This window comes from Syngnathus scovelli, chromosome 7 (assembly GCF_024217435.2).
Source record: "Syngnathus scovelli strain Florida chromosome 7, RoL_Ssco_1.2, whole genome shotgun sequence".
Classification (NCBI taxonomy): Eukaryota; Metazoa; Chordata; class Actinopteri; order Syngnathiformes; family Syngnathidae; genus Syngnathus; species Syngnathus scovelli.
This window is the reverse complement of record NC_090853.1, coordinates 2,357,908-2,376,332: the sequence shown is the minus strand read 5'-3', so window position 1 is coordinate 2,376,332 and position 18,425 is coordinate 2,357,908. Positions and strand designations below refer to the sequence as shown.

Here is an 18,425-nt window from a genome sequence, read left to right as displayed (position 1 = left end):
CTGAAAATACACCAGCCATAACATTACACACAATGCGCGATACACAATACATAAGCATGATCAAACTTTCCATTAATGTAACAAGTCTCATCTTGTAGAACCTCATCGAGGTTAAAAATAAGTTAAGAAAAAAACTGAATCAAAGTAACGCCCACGATGCTCTTCTCACGAATTTCCATCTGCGCTATTTATGTCGCGTTTTTAGGTCAAGCGAGGCGGTTTGAAACGTCATGGTAATTTTGAATTGTTCACTTGGAGAAACCCTCAGAAGTTTATTGTTGGGTATTTTTAATCTGAATTTTGTCAGGCAATAAGAGAAGGGTCCCCGACAAAATGAGCATAGCTGTACGCAAAGTGCCTGTACGTCAAGTAAAAATCCGACAAAGATGATTAAAAATAACAAATGACATAAAATGAGTCGCTACTATGCTCAGTCAAAAATCAAACAGGCAAAAAAAACAAAACAAAAAATTCCCCCAAAATGGCCGCCTTCGTAAAAGACACCAGGCTACAATCTAATTGGTCACTTAGCAACCAGCATGCCTAGGCTTTAGTTCTTTTCGTTGCTTGCGTCGGACGTTACTTTTGTTGGCAAAATGAACAAACAACACTTTTCAGCACCTCGCTGACTCACTTATAAAGATGTTTTTACTTCGAAATGACAAGTGGCGATGTTGGTAGTGAGTGGTGGGGGGGGGGGGGGGGGGGGGGGGGGGGGTTGTTCAATTTATCCGTTTGAATGGCACTGGTCCTCCTTGAATTTTATATTGTGGCGGTTTTGCATTCGCGCCACTCACAGATGTTGATAAAGAGAAAGAGGGAAATGTTCGAGATAAGTGTAAAGAGGTTGAGAGGACGAGTAGGAGGGGAGCATGATGGGGGGGTCGTCAGAGGGTGGTCGAGAGCACTTGTTTGAATGGGGGGCGAGAATCTATGGCTGCCAGGGTGTGTGTAGGGGAGGGGGGGATGGGGGCGTGGTTTAAACAAAACTCCCCCCCGCCCTTCTTCCCCCCCTGAACACTCCCCCCTCCTTCTCCTGCCGCTCATTCCTCTCTCGCTGCGCCCTACTGTGTTACCTGTTCCAGCACAACTGGCTCCAGCTCTCGAGTTGGTGTCCCCCGCCCGAAAAAAACTCACCTCAACTGTTTTCAACGCTTTCCAGGATCACTAAAAGACATTTTTATCAATAACAACTCGCCGTAGGAACCCACCGTCTTTCTTTTCTTGCCGCTCGAGGACCCCCACCACCACTCCGCGTTAGACTCGCCACCATGCACTTGTTGTCCGTCGGCTCCCTGGGCTCCCTCGTCTTTCTCTTCGCAACCGTTCTCCGCCAAGGTAAGACTTATTTTTAATATTTTAAGACATTAAATGGCGTTCCCGAGTGGTTATGGGATGATTGTACCGACTTCCGTGTGCTCCCGGTCGTCTCAGGGGGGGGGATAACGTGGCGCATGCCACGCGCGCGCAGGTGCCGACGAAAAGTTAACTAGCAACCCGTTTTAGCATTTTGGAAGGGGGGCGCTCAAATTTTCATTTTACCCCCAATTCAAAAAAAAATATATCGTTTTAAACGTAGTGTGTATTTGCTTTTTCAAACTTATAAACCTCTTGAGTATAACCGTTGATTTACCCCCCCCCCCCCCCGTTTTCATTGTGTGATTTATCTGGTTTCCGAATTTGTTGGTCCGTGAACGCATCAAGGCCAATTCAGGCGTCAAATATTGGACTCTAGTTTAATTCGGTGAGCACCATATGGCCCTTGGGCTATAGACTCACATTCACACCATCACCGTGTGGCATGACAGGCTAAATAACTCCTTCAGTGACTTTCATAATCAATATGTGCTTATTTTTTTTCCCCCACAAGTGTGTATTACCCCTGGATGACTTGCATACATACCGCATGACTGTTAAAGCCCATCATCATGTGACGCTAGTTCCCTTTTTGTGAGCTCCGACTGAGCATGAGTTTAGTCTATTTATTTCATCTCTTCAGTTTCATGTGCTTTGCACTCGTGTTTTATGCAGCTGGATTGAGCTTCCTGGATTACTGGGATTACGATCAGTGGTTCTGTCTGATGGTTTTGCTAAAAGGTCAGACGGCTCCTGTGGTGCAGGTTCTAATGGGCTGGGAATGCGGCATGTGGTTATGGATGCTGGGACTGGTTCTGCAGCATCAGTTTAATGTGTTTCTTTCTAACTCAGTTCCTCGCCTGGAGGCCAACAGGTAGCGGAACTGTTTTTTTCCACAGTACTGCCTGCCTATTTATTAGCAAAGAATGCAGAAGGCTCAAGGGACTGGACTCGTAGTTCTGACCTCAGTCACGCCACAGCTGTTTCTGCTGGAAATTGACCCCCGAGTAACACCTATCACTCCATTTATTTGTGAGGAAACAAAGTATTTTTTGCACCGCCGTGCCGTGCTTCGCATCTTCACATGGTGGAGAAGTGCACCGGGTCGAGGTCAGACTTTTACGGCCCCGCCTGCTGCTCTGTGTGTGTGTTTAGGGAGTGATGGTGTAAACGCGTGCGCACAACAGATGGTCACCCGCCTGAGTCCGGCTCGAGGTTCTTTTTGAACGATCACGGGGTAGAACTGTGAGTCCTCATTTAAATAATGGAGTCTGGATGAGCTCATCGATAAACATAAACTCAACAAGCGATGTTTATCGCGAAGTAACAGATGAGCGCCGCAGCCATTTCAATTTTGCGAAGTCCTCGGGGCTGCGCAAAATTGATATTAAAAGTAATGAATCAACAACTGTTCGTGATTACGAGCATCTGTAGGTTAAGCGTGGTTGAATTTCTTTTTCCAATGCAGGGCTGGATGTTATGAAGCACACGGGCCATATGTTGCCCACCCCTGCTCTCAAATCTTTGTGCTTACGACCCACATAAAAAGACAAACTCAGCCCTAAATCTCTCCAGGAAGAGTCTGGAAAAGGTTTTTTGTTCACTCCCTCATCTCCACCCTACCCCCAACCCAACCCCGAAAAAAAAAAACGCCCTTCCCCTCCCTTACCGCAGAACGCACAGCCATCCTGCGCTCGGTGTCACAGCTGGTATTACTTGTCAAGCAAGTGGGGCTCTTCCACCACTAATGGACTTAGTGGGGGCGGTGGGGGGGGGCTCTCACACACCCACCCGATTTCACCTGAGATGGATCCCCTCTTTTATCCCGCGCCGGGTCCCGTCCAGACTTGCGCGGCAGGATGTCGGAGGCTCCTTTTAATTGAAGGCTTCATGGCACGGTTGACAAGTTGTGTGCGGCTGTGTGTGCGTGTCCCATCTCGCCTTCTCTCCACAAGAAAGCAGATGGGCCCCTCTCCTCAAATCCATCCCCCCCTCCCCTTAAAAGACATGAAAACTATCCCTTTGTGGAAAATTCAGATGCGGTCCTGACAAGTCTGCCTGGTCTTTGACAAAAAAAAAAAAAAAATGCTGCATCTGTACTTTACTTCCTTGTCATCTGTGCTAAAATAAACAGGCTGATGGTATCGGCCGTCTGCTCAGCCAGGAAATAATTGGCTCGGTGACGATATACAGGTGAAGCATAAAAGTCAAACACGTTCCCTTACTGGATATTTGTTCAGATTTACCCGAAACATCCCTTAAGAAATCTCGGAAACTCAATTGATGTTTTCCAGCGTAAATTGATTGACCTTTGGAATACACACGCACCTTTATTAGTCCTGTAATGAGAAAATTCCCACATGGTTTCTGTGGAGTATTCGAATTTAGATTATTTATTTTCAGGAAATGTTTTTTTTAAGCGATGTCAAACTGATACATGCGTTGAAATAAATGAGATATGTAATTTAATGGTGAATTAGTGTCAAAAACAGTATTGGTGCAACCATAGCATTCTTCTTCTACTATTTAAACATCCCCAACTATCATTCAAGTGCAAAAAACTGCTATTTTGAAAAGTATATATATGTATTTTGTAGATTTATCAATTTTGTATCTGGAAAAACAACCACAAAGGTTCTTTGTTTCAAGTTAAAAAGTGAGTAGAATGAATCAAGGAGCTGCTTGCACTTTTTAAATAAACAAAATGGCGGCAAATATAAATTTCAATGTAATTTTGAGACAGTAGAAAGATGTTAGAAGTATTGGCGTAGTAGCTACTTAGCGGTTAGCATTGTTAGCTATAGTGAGTACGACTGGTTAACTGATATTTTTACGTCATCCTAATTTGTTCGGAATGTGCCATAGTTGTCCGTCGCAGCGGACTTGGAAGTGTAAAGCAGCTTATTTCGAGTGTCAACGAGCGCGTGACGGCTGAGTTTCTGATGGATTCCTGCTGGACGGAATGCAAGACGAGTGCGCGCCCCGGCAACGCCATTGTCTGCCGTGGGAGAACACAAAGCCGCTGAGATGCAACAATGAAAGTCGCTCGAGGGATTGTTGCATTCACGCTGTGGGTTTGACGCATTGTGTGGCCTTGAAACTTATTGTGAGGCTGTACGGAGGAAATAATTCGGATTCCCGTAAAGAGGTTGGATTTTGTTGCCATTGCTTGATTGTCATTAGTTGAAGAAATGTCTGTTTCGGAGTGGCAGTTTATTAGTGTACATACTGTTTATCATGTTGCTTTAACTTTTTCGGCAGAGTCAGATAGTCATCTGTTGTCGCGGGCTTGAGGCACCATGCACGCCCCGCCCAACGATAAGAGCGGCAAATTCAAACGGGCGAGGTCCGGCTGTAAATCAAATGGAGTGGCGGGACTTCCTTCCAGCGCCTGTGTGTGTGTGAGGTGCTTGTAATCATTGTAGTACAGCCCTTGAAAATACACATGTATTTTGAAAATATCCAAATCAATGAATGAAATATGGAATTAGTACAGATATCGCTATCGAGTGTTCACGATTGCTACCGATACCAGCCACGATACTTCAAATCTCTCTCGTGGCACATGCTGTTCCGAACTCTTGCTTCAGGATCAGAATGGCTTTGATCGGTCTTCGTGGCTGCTGTTCGACTCTCCCCGTACGTGACATCACTTTGTTTTCTTTAGAACACCATGTACTAGCGTAGCACGCTCCATTGTTCCATGCATCACTCGCTCACAATCCACCCAAGCTAATCGATGCTTCCAGCCCTTCCTGTCTTTCTGTGTTTGCTCATCTTCTATTATGTTGATAATTTCCCCAAATACAGTCCGTCTCTGACAGCCTCCCTTTCTTAATTGTCTCGTAATGACAGTCATTTGTTGCAGACAGCGAAGTGCGTCCGCGCCGTGCGGCGCCACTCAATTTTGAGTCGTAATGGCGAGTCGTCGCGCTATGTGCAAATCACTTTAACATTTAAGAGCCCGCTCGAATGAAAACAGTAACCTTGAGGGAGCACGGAAAGGTTCAACGCCCGCTGGTTTTTTTTTCGTTTTGTTTTTCCCTACCCGGCCGAACAGGTGGTCGTGTGCGTCTTGTGCGCGAGTGTTTGTTTTAGTCACCATGGACGCGCCCCCCCCCCCCCCCCCCCCCCCCCCGCACGTGTCTCTTTATGTTTCCCGTTGTGCGTGCATTTGTCGCTCACTCACCACGTGATACGCGACTCTCGGCTTTCCACCGTCATTGTCGATGATTCGATTACGACTCCGCCGAGCCGGTTTGAGTCGCTGCCGGTCACAGGTGCCATGGAGGCAAATGAGAAAACGGCTTCACTTCCACTATGTCAAAACCAGGAGATGTATGACTGACGTTGCCTTGAGTGAATGAAAAAACAAAATGGTTCCCGGGGAATAATTCAATGTGAAAACGGGGGGCTCTTTTGTTCACCCTTGACAGTTTTACACTCGAGATTGTCAGTAAAGCAGCAGCAAGTAAATCTTGATTACACTTTTGGTGATTGCATCGACCCGTTTATAGCGTATTTCTACGGGACACATTCTCTTACCCCCCATTTTAATCCCCGTTGAAATGGCCTCTTCAGGCGTCCAATCTTGCTTTAATTTGCCAGTCAGGTGAAGATAGGCTCTTTTACGTTGACACCTGTTTAAAGCCGCAAGCTTTTTTTTTTTTTTTTGGTTTCCATTTAGGTTGGGAATTCATGTTGGGGAACAAATGCTTCACTAACTGAAAAAGTTTCCCACACCTTTTCAGGCAGGTTATTTGATATCTACCCACAACTTGAACCTGTAAAAAAATACTTTGACACACAATACCAACTTGTCAAATACACACCAAACTGGTTTGTTCACCAAACGCGTAATTAAGAGAATAAAACACATTATACTGTATATTTAACCAAACACTTAAACACTATTTTCCCTCTGCTAGCATAATGCTAGCATAAGCCAAAAGTGCTACAAGCAAGCAAGCTAATGAATGGCATCTGTGTCACGGTACAGTATAAACTTTCTGTTTGTCCGGAATGTTCTGGGCTCTATATTCCATGGAAATGTACATTGAATGTTTATCATTGGCTTTTAAAACAATATTTAAAAAATATGGAGGTTATTCACTGCAATAGATATAAGGAGGATTAAATTAAAGTCTCAAATTGCAATAATATTCGTCTGTTTTGAATCCAAAAGCTTAAACTCACTTTGAGCTGCATCCAGTAGTTTAAGATTACCGCTCTATTGCTATTTCTTTTATTTTGGCAGGAAAAAAAAAAAAAGGTTTATTTGTTATCTGAAGAGAGAAGGACCAGAGTTGCATTGTTTCAGAAAAAATGGCAGCGGGTTCACGCTACCCTGCCGCGGCGCTACTTTCTAAATGCAGGAACTGCCCCATTGACATGCACAAAAGTAGAAGGAACTGGTTTTTGGTGAAGACCAAGAAATTGGGCAGACACAAAAAAAAAAGTGAGGTTCCCTCGTCTTTTGTCATTGAGGCCCCCCACCCTCCCTTAGCTTTCACCGGACTCCCGCCGACTGTATTGTGAAGTCGTCTCTTTTCAAGCAAATGAGTGCATGATGGCGACTTCTTGCTCCTGTTCCTGTCTTTGTCATTAATATGGAGGAACACTCCTCCCTGCCTTGGAGGGAGCCGCCGCTCCCTGTTTCTGCACTCCGTGTGCAACCCACGCGCGTGTGTTTTCCAGAAAGAAGGAAATCATCCCTCCAAATTGAAAAGCCGGTGGCCACACCCATCTTGGAACGGAATCTTTGTTCAAATTCTCCATTAGAGTCATTGCGGCGCTTTAATGAATTCCTGAAGAGGGCTCCATTAGCTGCGGTGACAACGCAGCTACCTTGGAGAATGACTGCGGGGACCTGAGCTTTTGTTTTTGAAATGACACTTAATGAATGTTCTTTTGTTATTAAAATGCTATCTTATACATTTGGAAAGGCAAAGCAAGGGGCCGAGACACCGGGGGGGCTATTATTGACTCGTAAAAAGAGGTCGGCGCTCAATCTCCGATGCATGCGACGCAAACCCATAAAGTCATTGAAGTCCAACGCTAATACTATTGTATCAGACTTTTATTTGGGCTTTGTCCGGGTTTGGGAGAAGTCACTCGGGTCAACACGGCTTTTGTGCTGAAGGTGAAGCTTTTATTCAAAGCCCCTGGCCCATAAATGGAACATGGATCCATTGTTTTTTTTTCAAGCAAGCTCTGTTCGGGTTCAAAGGCTGTGTTCACTTTGCCACATCTGGTGCGAATTTTTCTTCGGTCCATCCATTCTCAACATTGCTTATCCTGTTCAGATCTGTGAGGGGGTTGATTTTTGCATTTAGCAACGATAAAACGTACTGTTGTCATCCACTAGGGGCGCCATCCTCAACGTCCACATTATAATAACTGTGACTTTGATTGTGTGTGGATTCAAAGGTTGGAGCTGGCCTGGTGAGTGACATGGGTGTCGATGACTAATAGAGTTCAGAGGTCAGTTTCTGGCCTGTTAACTGGCAGTTCAGGATCTCAGCGTCTTGCTCAAGGACATGGCAGTTGTGAGGACGGGTGGGAGGGTCTTGAACCGGGGTTCCCCCTGGTGGTTGATTTTAATCTCTTGGCCATGATGTGTCCTTTATTCCGATGGGGAAAAAAAAATATCCTAGACCTGGACTCTTGAGTCGAAGTTACTACTGAGGAAGGATGGCTTTTCTTTTTCATGACTTTTTCCTTCGGCGCCCAACAGAACAGCCCCCGTGTCGGTTGCTGACCTCACATTCCTGCCGTTTTGAAGGCCGCGTCTTTGTTCAGCTCCAAAGTCCGCCACATGGACAGCCCGAAGCCATCTTCAACAACACACTGCTTGCCGCCAACTCGTAGCAGACAGCGGCCCTCATTCACGGGAGCCTTGCTCACATATATCAGGGCCTGGAATTGAAAGCATTCACTTGGTGGAGACAAAGGATAGAAAAAGCAAGGCTGTGTTCCAGGGTCATCACGCTACCCGCGCTCACGCCATTTGTAAATCTCTCCATTTCTCCTTCCATAATCTCTGGAGATGGGGAAACTTTCTGAACAACGTAGTTGACCTTCATTTCTGCACTATCAGGCTCGATGGACATGATACATCCGGGGAGGGACGGTTGACATTGGAACACATCTGAATTTAAAACAATGAAGTTATTATACTGGGTGGAAAAAGAAAAAAAAATCCATGTGGAAAAACGTTTCCTGCGATCCAAAGTTCTCCGTTGTTGTGATTTATGAGTCTTCTTGCTAACTTCATTATTTCTGGGAGATGATTGTGTTTACACACAGCAGGAATTCGCAACCAAACATCGTGTAAAATAAACTGTGACAAAAAAACAACAACGTTATTTTCGATTCCGATAATTAAACGATGTCAGTATCAGGTGTTGAACCAATTAGTCCTCAAGTCACTCGTTTCCTGTCCACCTCCTTCACAACTCTGGAGTAGCACAAAAGGGTGAAAATTAGCAGGTTGACTTTCTCCGTTAAAACCAAAGACAACAAGTCGGTATAAAAGCTTCTCGCCAGTGTTCCCTAAATTTGAGTTTTAATTTAAATAAGTGGCAAGTGTTTACGCGGCAATTACTCCCACAAGCGAGTCTTTGTCTGGCGCTTAAGATGTTTTTTTTATGATAAGACGCTGTTGAGCATTCCGTAGCGCCGCTGGCAGACCTCCCGGGGAAGGTGAAGAGATGCTTGTCTGGTAATTGGGAGTGATTCTTAATTTACTAATGGGATGTCTGAAGAGGTCAAACGGCCTCGCGTTTCCCCCGGAGTGAATTGTTAAGTATCACATGGCGTCCCCTCCGCTGCCGTTTTAATGCAGACTTTTTATGCTGATTTATCCCCACGGTGCAAACAAATCACCGTTCGCGATATTACTTTGCGTGCCTGGATACTTTAGAGAATGAGGTCTTTGTTAAATTAACTTTTGCCGCGCGTAAATTGAACCCATTATGTTCGCTGTCATTTTCACTAAAAGACACTTTGATTTGAGCGACAGTCCGTCAGAGGAAAACGTCAAGCAGTCTGCTAACGTTAGCCGTATCGCTCTATACGAGGAAGTCAAGCGAAAGGAAAAGAGCCTCCGTTATTTGTTACACGAACGTTTAAGACAGTAACGGCTCCCGGCGGATTTCCGATAATGAGATCATTTTGTTAAATTTCATCTTGGGCCATTTTCTCCCGTGTAACACTTGAATGATTATATTCATTTTCGATCTCTTGCTTTTGCTTGCTCCAATTTCCCCACCTTGTGTCATTATGTTGAAGATTATGAGAACGGGGCAAGAACATTTTGGGCGTAATTCATCCATGGCTCTTGTCACACCGCCGGATGCTACGCTAGCTAGCAGTTGTGGTTGTAGAAGCTACTTTGACATGGTGACATTGGAAACGCCATGGATCAAAACGAATTATTGTATCGTTTCTTTGCTTGAATGTGTTCGATTTTCACATTTATGCTATTTTTATTTTATTTCTTTTTTTTTATTTGAACACATATTGTCTTTGATGCTAATCCTTCGGGGATCATGCGTGATTTCTCTGACATTCCTATTTTGGTGTGGAAACAGAAAAGGTATACCTTTTTTTTTTCCCTAACAAAAGTTTTTTTTTCTTCTTCTGGAGCATTTGCCTGAAGGCGTCTGTGTTCGTCTGACCTTGCAGTAGAAGATTCCTCCCGAGACCTCCTGAGACAATGTAGCCTCAGTTTGCTTGAAGGGAATAATATGTGCAAGAGATTTGTTTTTCTTCTCTTCAGGCCATATATTGGATATGGGAGGAAAGGCGGGGGTGGCACATTTTTTTGAATTGATAGACAGGTTGTTTTTTTTTCTTTGCAAAGAGATGTTTCCCCCACCGTCTGTGAAGCTCATCAGCAGCTTGATCTGCCCGGCTCATGCTGCACACAAAAGTCTTCCAATTGTAGCACAGAAAAAAAAAAAAGAAAAAAGTAGCAGCCATGTGAGGCTGATGGTTTAAAGCACTTATCTTGATGTATGGGCTTCCCTTCATGTCCTGATGGAAGAAGAAAATGTAATGGCCACCACTAATGAAATTATTATGCCTTAAAGGACCTTTGGACCCATGACGCCAGCGACATATGTTGAATTGCATCAAGCGGAGAATTGTTATCCCTTCCTGCCCAAACAAAAGAAGCAGACCAAGATTAGTTCTATTGTGACATTTTGATCTACTACGCATCTTTGGAAGAAAAGAAAAGAACACTATTATTGACCGTGTATGTTCAAAAGACAAATGTTCTGTTTAATTGGATAGAAGCTCACTAAAGGAAACATATTTATAAGTTCCTGTGTTTGCTGCAACAACAACAAAAAAGGCTCCCATTGAGATCAATTACATTTGCAAGAGTTCACTTAACCCCGGAGTTTAAATTCTTAAGACGACGCAGGCACTATTTTAAGAAAGACTTTTGTAAACTTCATATAAATGTGAGTTAACTGGTCCATCCGTAGGAAAAAATAACCTGTTCTTAACAATGTTTAACTTTAGGGAGGAAGGGTAATAAATATTAACTGTCACAAAAGTTCAAGAAAAAATAAAGCACGGATGTAACGAATACAGCAGTATATATCGTTTCTTAGTTGTTTACCTGTACATAAAATATTTTGCCTAATCTCATTTTGGTTATTTTATAGTTTGAGGTGTTAAGAAAACTAAAAATATTCGCATCAGTCATTGTTCGGCTTGTTTTCTCCGCTTACTAGTCAGAAACTGTTGTTTTTGGCAAAACCAAACTATATTTTCCGCTGATTACTAAAAAACAAAGAAATCTCGAAACAGTCTTTTTTTACTCTTTCGTTTGGTGTGTATTTATACTTTATCTTGAATGATCAGTCCAAATGTTTGAAAACAACTGTCTAGTTGTGAATGAGTTAACAAAACTACCATCCTTGGTTACCGGTGCAGTGGACTATGGACTCTTGAAAATAGACACAAAATTCCATTGATTTTAGTTGCACTCCGAGCAGCCATCTTTTACGCTGATTAAATAAAATATTTTAATCCCCTTTTTATTTAACTAGTCAAAGGAAATAAGATTAGTGGTTTGATCAAAGAGGTTCGCCTTCGCTCCACTGGAAGATGTGGAAAACCGACAAATTATATTCTGAAAGCATGTACGTAATCATACGTGTGCATTTTCTACATCGAGAATCTCGAGAGCTTGAATCGGAATGCACTTGAAAGCGTCATGCCCTCTTAATATCAAGCAGACGGCCGAGCTTATTGGCATGGCAAGCACAGCCCACTCAGGTCCTCAGCGAGAGGGGGTCAGGAGGTCCGCCGTTGCCTTATGAGTATATTGCAACATGCAACGCATCAACTCGGCCTGATGTGAAAGTATCGGCGGTGCGACAATCGGCAAGGCAAAGCCATCTGCTGAGCGAATGCTAATGCCGCTTAATAGTTTGTGCCGTTTATAGACTAACAAGGCGTGAAGCGCAATCGACGCAGTGCGTGAAAATCAGCCGTTAATGGAGCAAGCACACATGGGGTGGATATGAAAAGTCGACACACCCCTGCTCAAATACCAGGCTTTGCCGATTAAAAAAAAACAATCACGAGATCAAAACTCTTTTATTGTCAATATGATCTTCCACCATTCAAAACACCTCTGATGAACCCCCAAATCAATTTCAGATGTTCTAGTAGGCTTGTCCTTATTCTATTTCTTCAAAAAAAAAAAAAGTTCAATTAAATTTTATTTCATTGCTTTCTTGCAGAAGCCTGAAGCTGGCGTACTGTGCTGTAAGAAGTGACTAATATAATGTTAAGAAAAGCATGTCAGAACATCTGAAATTAATTAGCAGTTATTCAGACTCGAGGCACTTTGGGAAAAAAAATGGTGGTAGGTGTGTGATGACTCCCGCTTAACTCGTTCATTGCCATTGACGGCTATACAAGTCAAAGATGGATTTTAGTGAATGAGTTACAGTTATAAGCGGGTGTGCACACTTATGCAACATAACCTCAGTTACTTTATTTTCATTAATATAATTTTTTGATATCACAAAACCTGCCATTTGAGCAGTGGTGTGTAGATTAATGTCCACTGTAAATCAATTAATGTCTTTTTTTTTTTTTTTTATTTTACTGCAAGCCTCAGTCAGAACCTGATGAGGCTATTAAAAGCAGTAAAAGGGGCTGCATGGTTGTTGACTCATGGAGTGATAGACTCCAGGCTCGTTGGTAGACCTCATTTACATTCCGCAGCAGTTTGGTCACCTCCAAAATATAGTCATAGCGATAATGGAACGTATAGGCGACCCGTCAAGTCTTCCCGGAAGGAGACTTTAATCTGTTGCCGCCAGCTTGGCTAATGTTGAAAAATAATATGATTCATCGCATTGCTTCTCGGTCGCAAGGATGCCTTTTTGTCTGCCGCGTATTGACTTTTTCCTCTCTGCTCGTCATGCATCTTACTGGCGGCGGCAGTTAGAGGTGATCCTTTTTGTTTTGTTTACCCACAATTTGGTCGCCGTCTCGGTGAGGAAAGGAGCCTGAAGAAAATGAGATGACAAAGTAATCTATTGTTAGCGGAGAGGCCGCTGAGGTGGCACAGTCAACCAAATGCGCCAGGTTTTTTGGGGGAAAAAAAAATGTCGGGAAACTTTTAATGTCAAATAATTTCAGGGACAATTCTGAGCATCTGACAGTTCCTTGCCAAAAATATTTATTATTATTATTTTTTTGCACTTTCTTGACGTGGAAGACCTCAACGCTTATTTTGATAGGGAACACATGTAAAACCAGTCCTGGAACTTTTCCGACAAACCTGCTATTTCGAGTTCAAACAAATACAGGTCAACACAATAGACCAAAGTTCACTTTACAAACCTTTGAAATGTACATGTTTGCGTACTCTTTCTAAATTTACACACACATCGAGATGAGAACGTTCCTCCGAGACAAACCGGGCCAGACTGATTGATGACGAAATCCATTTCACGCTAGAAAATCAATCGATTTCATCGATCGGCTGTTTAAGACGTTCTTCCGCTTTTGTGTCATTACGGCACAAGAGGAGCCTTTTTAGGTGATGAACAAAAGTGATTAGGAATGACGATCAATATACAGTCATGACAAGGAGTCAGCCCTTGCTCCATTTCCAGTCGGTGGCCTCTTAATGTGATTCGGCTTAAAGAGATCCCGGCTTTACCGCAATTTAAAACCCTCCTCGAGTTGATTACGTCTCCCCGTGATTTCAGGCTGTAGTTTTAATTACCCCGACTAAACGATAGACTTTGTAAACAAGTCCAGCCTCGCCTCCCTTTGACAGCCTTCCTTCCCTTCCGCCGCCGGTATGGCGAGTAAAATCCCATAGATCCACTCAAATCCCCGCAATATATGGAAGGAACGGCGAAAATGATGTTTTCGTTTTCTAGTGCCTCTCCTCGTACACGCCTGTGGCAAAAAAACAAGGCTTCTCTTCTGCACGGAATGCTGAAATGGCTTTTCATCGGCGCCCCTGAGTTAAGAACGGCCGGAGAAAAGTCGTTTTTTGTTCAACTCCGGTAACCAAATGTGACTCCGAGAGCGCTTTCATAAACTGCGGCAAGAATTAATGAACAAAACGCAGCAAGGCAACAATAAAGCTCGCAGGATCATGCGAGAGGAAATTGAATGGATTCCAGCAGGTGGATGGATTTCATAAATTGTGTACAGCTTCTTTTATCTGCACCTTATAAAAGTCAACGTTGTTGCCTGCTGCCCACGAGGAACGGACACTTATTTTTAATAGGCGTCTTTTGATCGCTGCTTTTAGGTAATGAACTGAGAGATTACAGCGCATGGGTGGGGGGGAAAGTGTTTTCTTATCAAGGGTTCAGTATTTATAAAACCCTCCGAGGGCTCTTGTAAATGTACGAAAAAATATGATGGAATGATATATTAACAGTATTTGTGGGTTAAATGTTTTGGGGGGTTTTTATAACGGTTCCGCTCAACTTACTTGAAATTGTTTTCTTGCTCCGTCTTTGTATATAGACCGAATAAATTGACATTTTCAGGTTTTACTCGTACTGAAAAACTCACTTAGAATGTTTGCGACTCCTAAAAATTGTCTCCATTGAGGCACATTTGGAAACCTCATTTTAGATTTCGTCTTACAAAGAACCCAGTCGGCCATTTTGATTGACAGTCAAAGTAATTCCAGCCATTATCAGGGGATCCTTCAAAAACAACCTTGTCCGAGATGACTGCTGAGACTTAATAGTGAAGAATTTCAGTTTTCACCATGGCTCACCGTAAAACATAAAACGCCAAGATTCATTCCGCTCCATAAGGTCAGATCTTAACCCCGATGTCAGGTGTCCAACTCTGACAACGTCCCATTTTCCGTAGCTTCGGCTTATAAAGACAGAAATTGAGCGCGAAGGTTACTTGCACTTAGAAATCAATTTGACTCGACTTCACCTGTCACAATCCCCCCCATTTTTTTTTTCGGGGTGGGATGCGTTCACCAATACGTCACACATCATTTCCGCATGTTACCATTCCAAATATAATGAGTTTTATCAACGCTGCTGTGGGAATCAGAATGGCAGGACCCGGGTGTTGCTTTTTAATAGCTGCAAATTATTCGCTAATCCCATTTGCACCTTTAAACCTCACGTATGACTGAATCCACACCGTCTATTTTCAGAGTGTAATATCCCGGCAGTGAGTCACGCGTGAATTATTATGCTTTTCTCACGACACACATTGGCCATTTGCTCTCTCTTGAGACAAAAGGTTGAGGTCAGTGCTTCCGGAAAAGCGGATGTAAACTAAATGCCAGAAACATCGGCTTGCCTTATATCGGGAATGTTTAATGGAAAAGGAGGAGGCGGAGTTAATGGCCGTGCTTGGTTAATGGCCTTCTGTTGCCTTTAATGGCACGTCGTTAATGGGAGGTGTGCTCGGGCGTTTTGAGTCATGACAGTCTGGATTACCCCCACCGTGGCCCGGACCCCCCCTCAAATACATAATTCACCACATAATGGACGTGATTTCTAAGTGCACTCAGCGCTCAACCACTCCAGACGGCTGGAGTCTTTAAGAGCGATGTGAGGACACAATTTATGATTTTTTTTTTTTTTTTTTGAAGAGGATGCTTGTGTGGTCCTGTATGGGTAGGAAATGATTTCAAAGACTAATGATGGTGCTGGTGAGATCAATTTCTCTACCTTATGGCACGTCATTAAAATAGTGATAATCACCATCTTTTCTTGGGTAATATGCCTTTTATCTTCCTCATCAGAACAATACAAAAAAATATAATAAACGCCGGTGGGAACGTGCGAAAGTCTGCAAGCAAAACTTTTTTTTTTTTTTCCGGAACCATTTCAATTAAATCCTGATCGACTGCTTTGATTGTGCCGCGGGTGCCTTCAGTGTGAGACTGTAATGAATAAAAAAAGGAAAAAAAATATCAAGCCTGCTTCCTAATCAGAAGGGATAAATGTGAAAGAATCTCGCCGTTCTTTGTGTTTTGTCGAATATGTTTCTCTCGTGCGGCACCGAAGCTTGAATGTTAGCTACGAGACGGACATTCTGATTGTTCCGCCGATGAATAGAATCGGCGTTGAACTTAACAACGAGACGCCCGGGTTGTTATTTGGTGCCGTGTTTTACAAAAAGTTCCCCTGAACAAAATCAATCACACATCACGCTGAGTGAAAAATGGCAAAACTTTTAGAAACATGCACACACCGATTGTTTACCAGCTCGCCCCTCATTATATAAACCAACACAGCACAACTGTCTGTTTTTATGATGGACCATAATGCAACGCGCTCTCGAGGTGCTCGGAGAAAATGACTCACTTCTTCCTCCGGGCTTATTATTGTTTCCCCGCTCGACCGAGCTCGGCAACGCGGACCTGATGCAAATCGCACCTGCCGCACTGGGGATTGTCCACTGGCATCCTGGGAAACGTAGGAAATGGCCAATGTAGAAGTAAACAACACAAGATGGCGGTCCCAGAGGAGGTCACGAATAGAAAAACTCTCAAACTAGTTGTTAATTTTAACTCAATAAATGGAAAAGCTCATATAAATTAGGGATAGGCGAGTATCGGTTTCAGGCTGACATTATTTTAAGGTATTGACTGAAAAGGACTTCACGGTTGCTAGGGGTAACAACCAATCACGACGGCTCACCTGTTTTCCGAGTTTGGTCACATTCGCAAGCTGAGCCGTGATTGGTCGATGACGGAGCCTTGAGTAACTGTGATGTCGTTTTCAGTCAAAATGAGATGGATCCTTGAACGCCGTCTTAATCAATATTTTATTTAGACTTACGGGGTGGCAGAGAAAATATTATTGTAAAGAATTGTTTTTCCTTGACTACCCCTTTAAATGTTTTTGAAAATTTACACCAGATGAGCATAGATTTTAATTGGAGCTCGTCCTTTTTGATGCATCAAGAGAGATTGGGCAAAAAAAAAATACACCTTAAGGGTCAATCATCTTGCTCAGAACATCATGCTCATTATCCAAGGTTATCTGCCGGCTACTTGCGTTATAAAAACACTGTAGTGGCGATAACTAGCTTTTGTCTTAACAATGTTAAGAGTCTTCAACGCAAAGTCAATGGGAAAGTGTGCAATGAATTTAAAGTATTTGTTTGCAAATTGAGATACTTGTAAACTAAAGTGTTAGAAATTTTTTTTTTAGTGGTTGCACAAACCCGTCCGTGACATTGATGATTGCGTGCTAACACTCCGAGGACAAAATAATTCTTTGTCCTGGCTTCGTCCATCCTTGGCGGGGATAAAAAGAAACCGGATGCCGCGGAGCTCGGAAACATTTGCAAACACAAAGCAACTATAGGAAGCGGACAAAGTGAGATTTCAGGCGATGCATTAGCGGGATTCACACCTGCTACCGTCCGCGGGTGTCTCGTGACCACACATGATGCGGCAAATGAAAATTGTTTTCTTTGCCCGAGGGGGCGGGAGCCATCAAAACGTCTCCCCAGAAAAAAAACTCTATTTCACACCGGCCATTTCATCATAGCCTGGCTCTATTCAGCCTTCAATTACAATGAAGCACAGAGAAGCATGAAAAGCTTGTAAAGCTTTCTCACTTCCTCGTAAAAGTTTTGGCCTATTTTTCCCAAATGACACGCAGCATTAAAAACGGCATGATTGGGGTTTTTTTTTTTTTTTTGTTTGCCAGGCCACTGCTGGCTGGAGAGCACAATGTTCAAAAACAGAAAAGAAAATCACGTTGCCTGGTGACGCTTGGGGAGGCGATGAGGGGGGCATTATGCTCAGCGGACCTTGAACCCATGATGCCGAACTGACATAATTCCTCCTTTTCTCACAGTCCTCTCCTCCCACCTCCATAGCCGATTGTTGAATGTGTCCTTTTAATTTCTAAACAGAATAAATTTGAATCAACCTATACTGTAGTAATGGCGATAGTAGAATATTCATTTCTGGAAATGAATCAAAACATGGGCAAAAAACTTCTTAAACTCTTAAAAAGCAATTCACGGTGCATATGCTGTTTTTAATAGGGACATATAAATCTACATTTAAAAGGTACTCGTTCTTTACAGAGGATAAAGAATATATGCCAATTGTTCACTGTCTGCTAAACTTCTGTTTATTGTGAAGCAAGGCGAGTTCACTGCTGCAAGTTTATGCTAACGAGTGAAAGCAACCAAAAAAAAATTAGGAAAATGGCGACTCCACTCTTAAACGTAAGTAGATGAAGCAATGTTTTCTAAACATACAAAATGATTTCCATTACATTCTGCTTTTCTGATGTTTTTATTTCTGAACGGATTTTTTTTTTTTGCCATGAAAACCAAACCATCGCATGAATGATGAATTCATTTTCGGTTCGGAGCACCCAGCGGGATACCTTGTGCATATTATGAGTTGCAGCGGAGAAGATAATGTGTCCCCAAGTATGAAAGAGAGACTAATTTATCACTTGCATATTTTTTTTATTTTTTTTTTTGACATCGCTTGGCTGTGCATCAGTTCGCCATGTCAGACCATGTCAGACTTTTTCGTCACAAACCTAATAAAT

General features: G+C 43.0%; 1 protein-coding gene across 5 annotated transcripts in view; it reads left to right on the top strand.

Annotated features, from left to right (window-relative positions):
• Positions 1–1,039: 1,039 nt before the first annotated feature.
• Positions 1,040–18,425, top strand: part of alcama (activated leukocyte cell adhesion molecule a) — a 30,692-nt gene continuing 13,306 nt past the window's right edge. For 3 of the 5 annotated variants that reach the window (XR_007482944.2, XR_007482942.2, XR_007482943.2), the window contains exon 1: positions 1,040–1,338. Coding sequence is in view for 2 of the 5 variants with exons in the window: in XM_049726910.2 (XP_049582867.1) it covers positions 1,272–1,338 (67 nt within the window). In the remaining 3 variants the exon portion in view is untranslated. The remainder of the gene's footprint in view (positions 1,339–18,425) is intronic. The other 2 variants (XM_049726910.2, XM_049726909.2) reach the window with 1 other exon arrangement.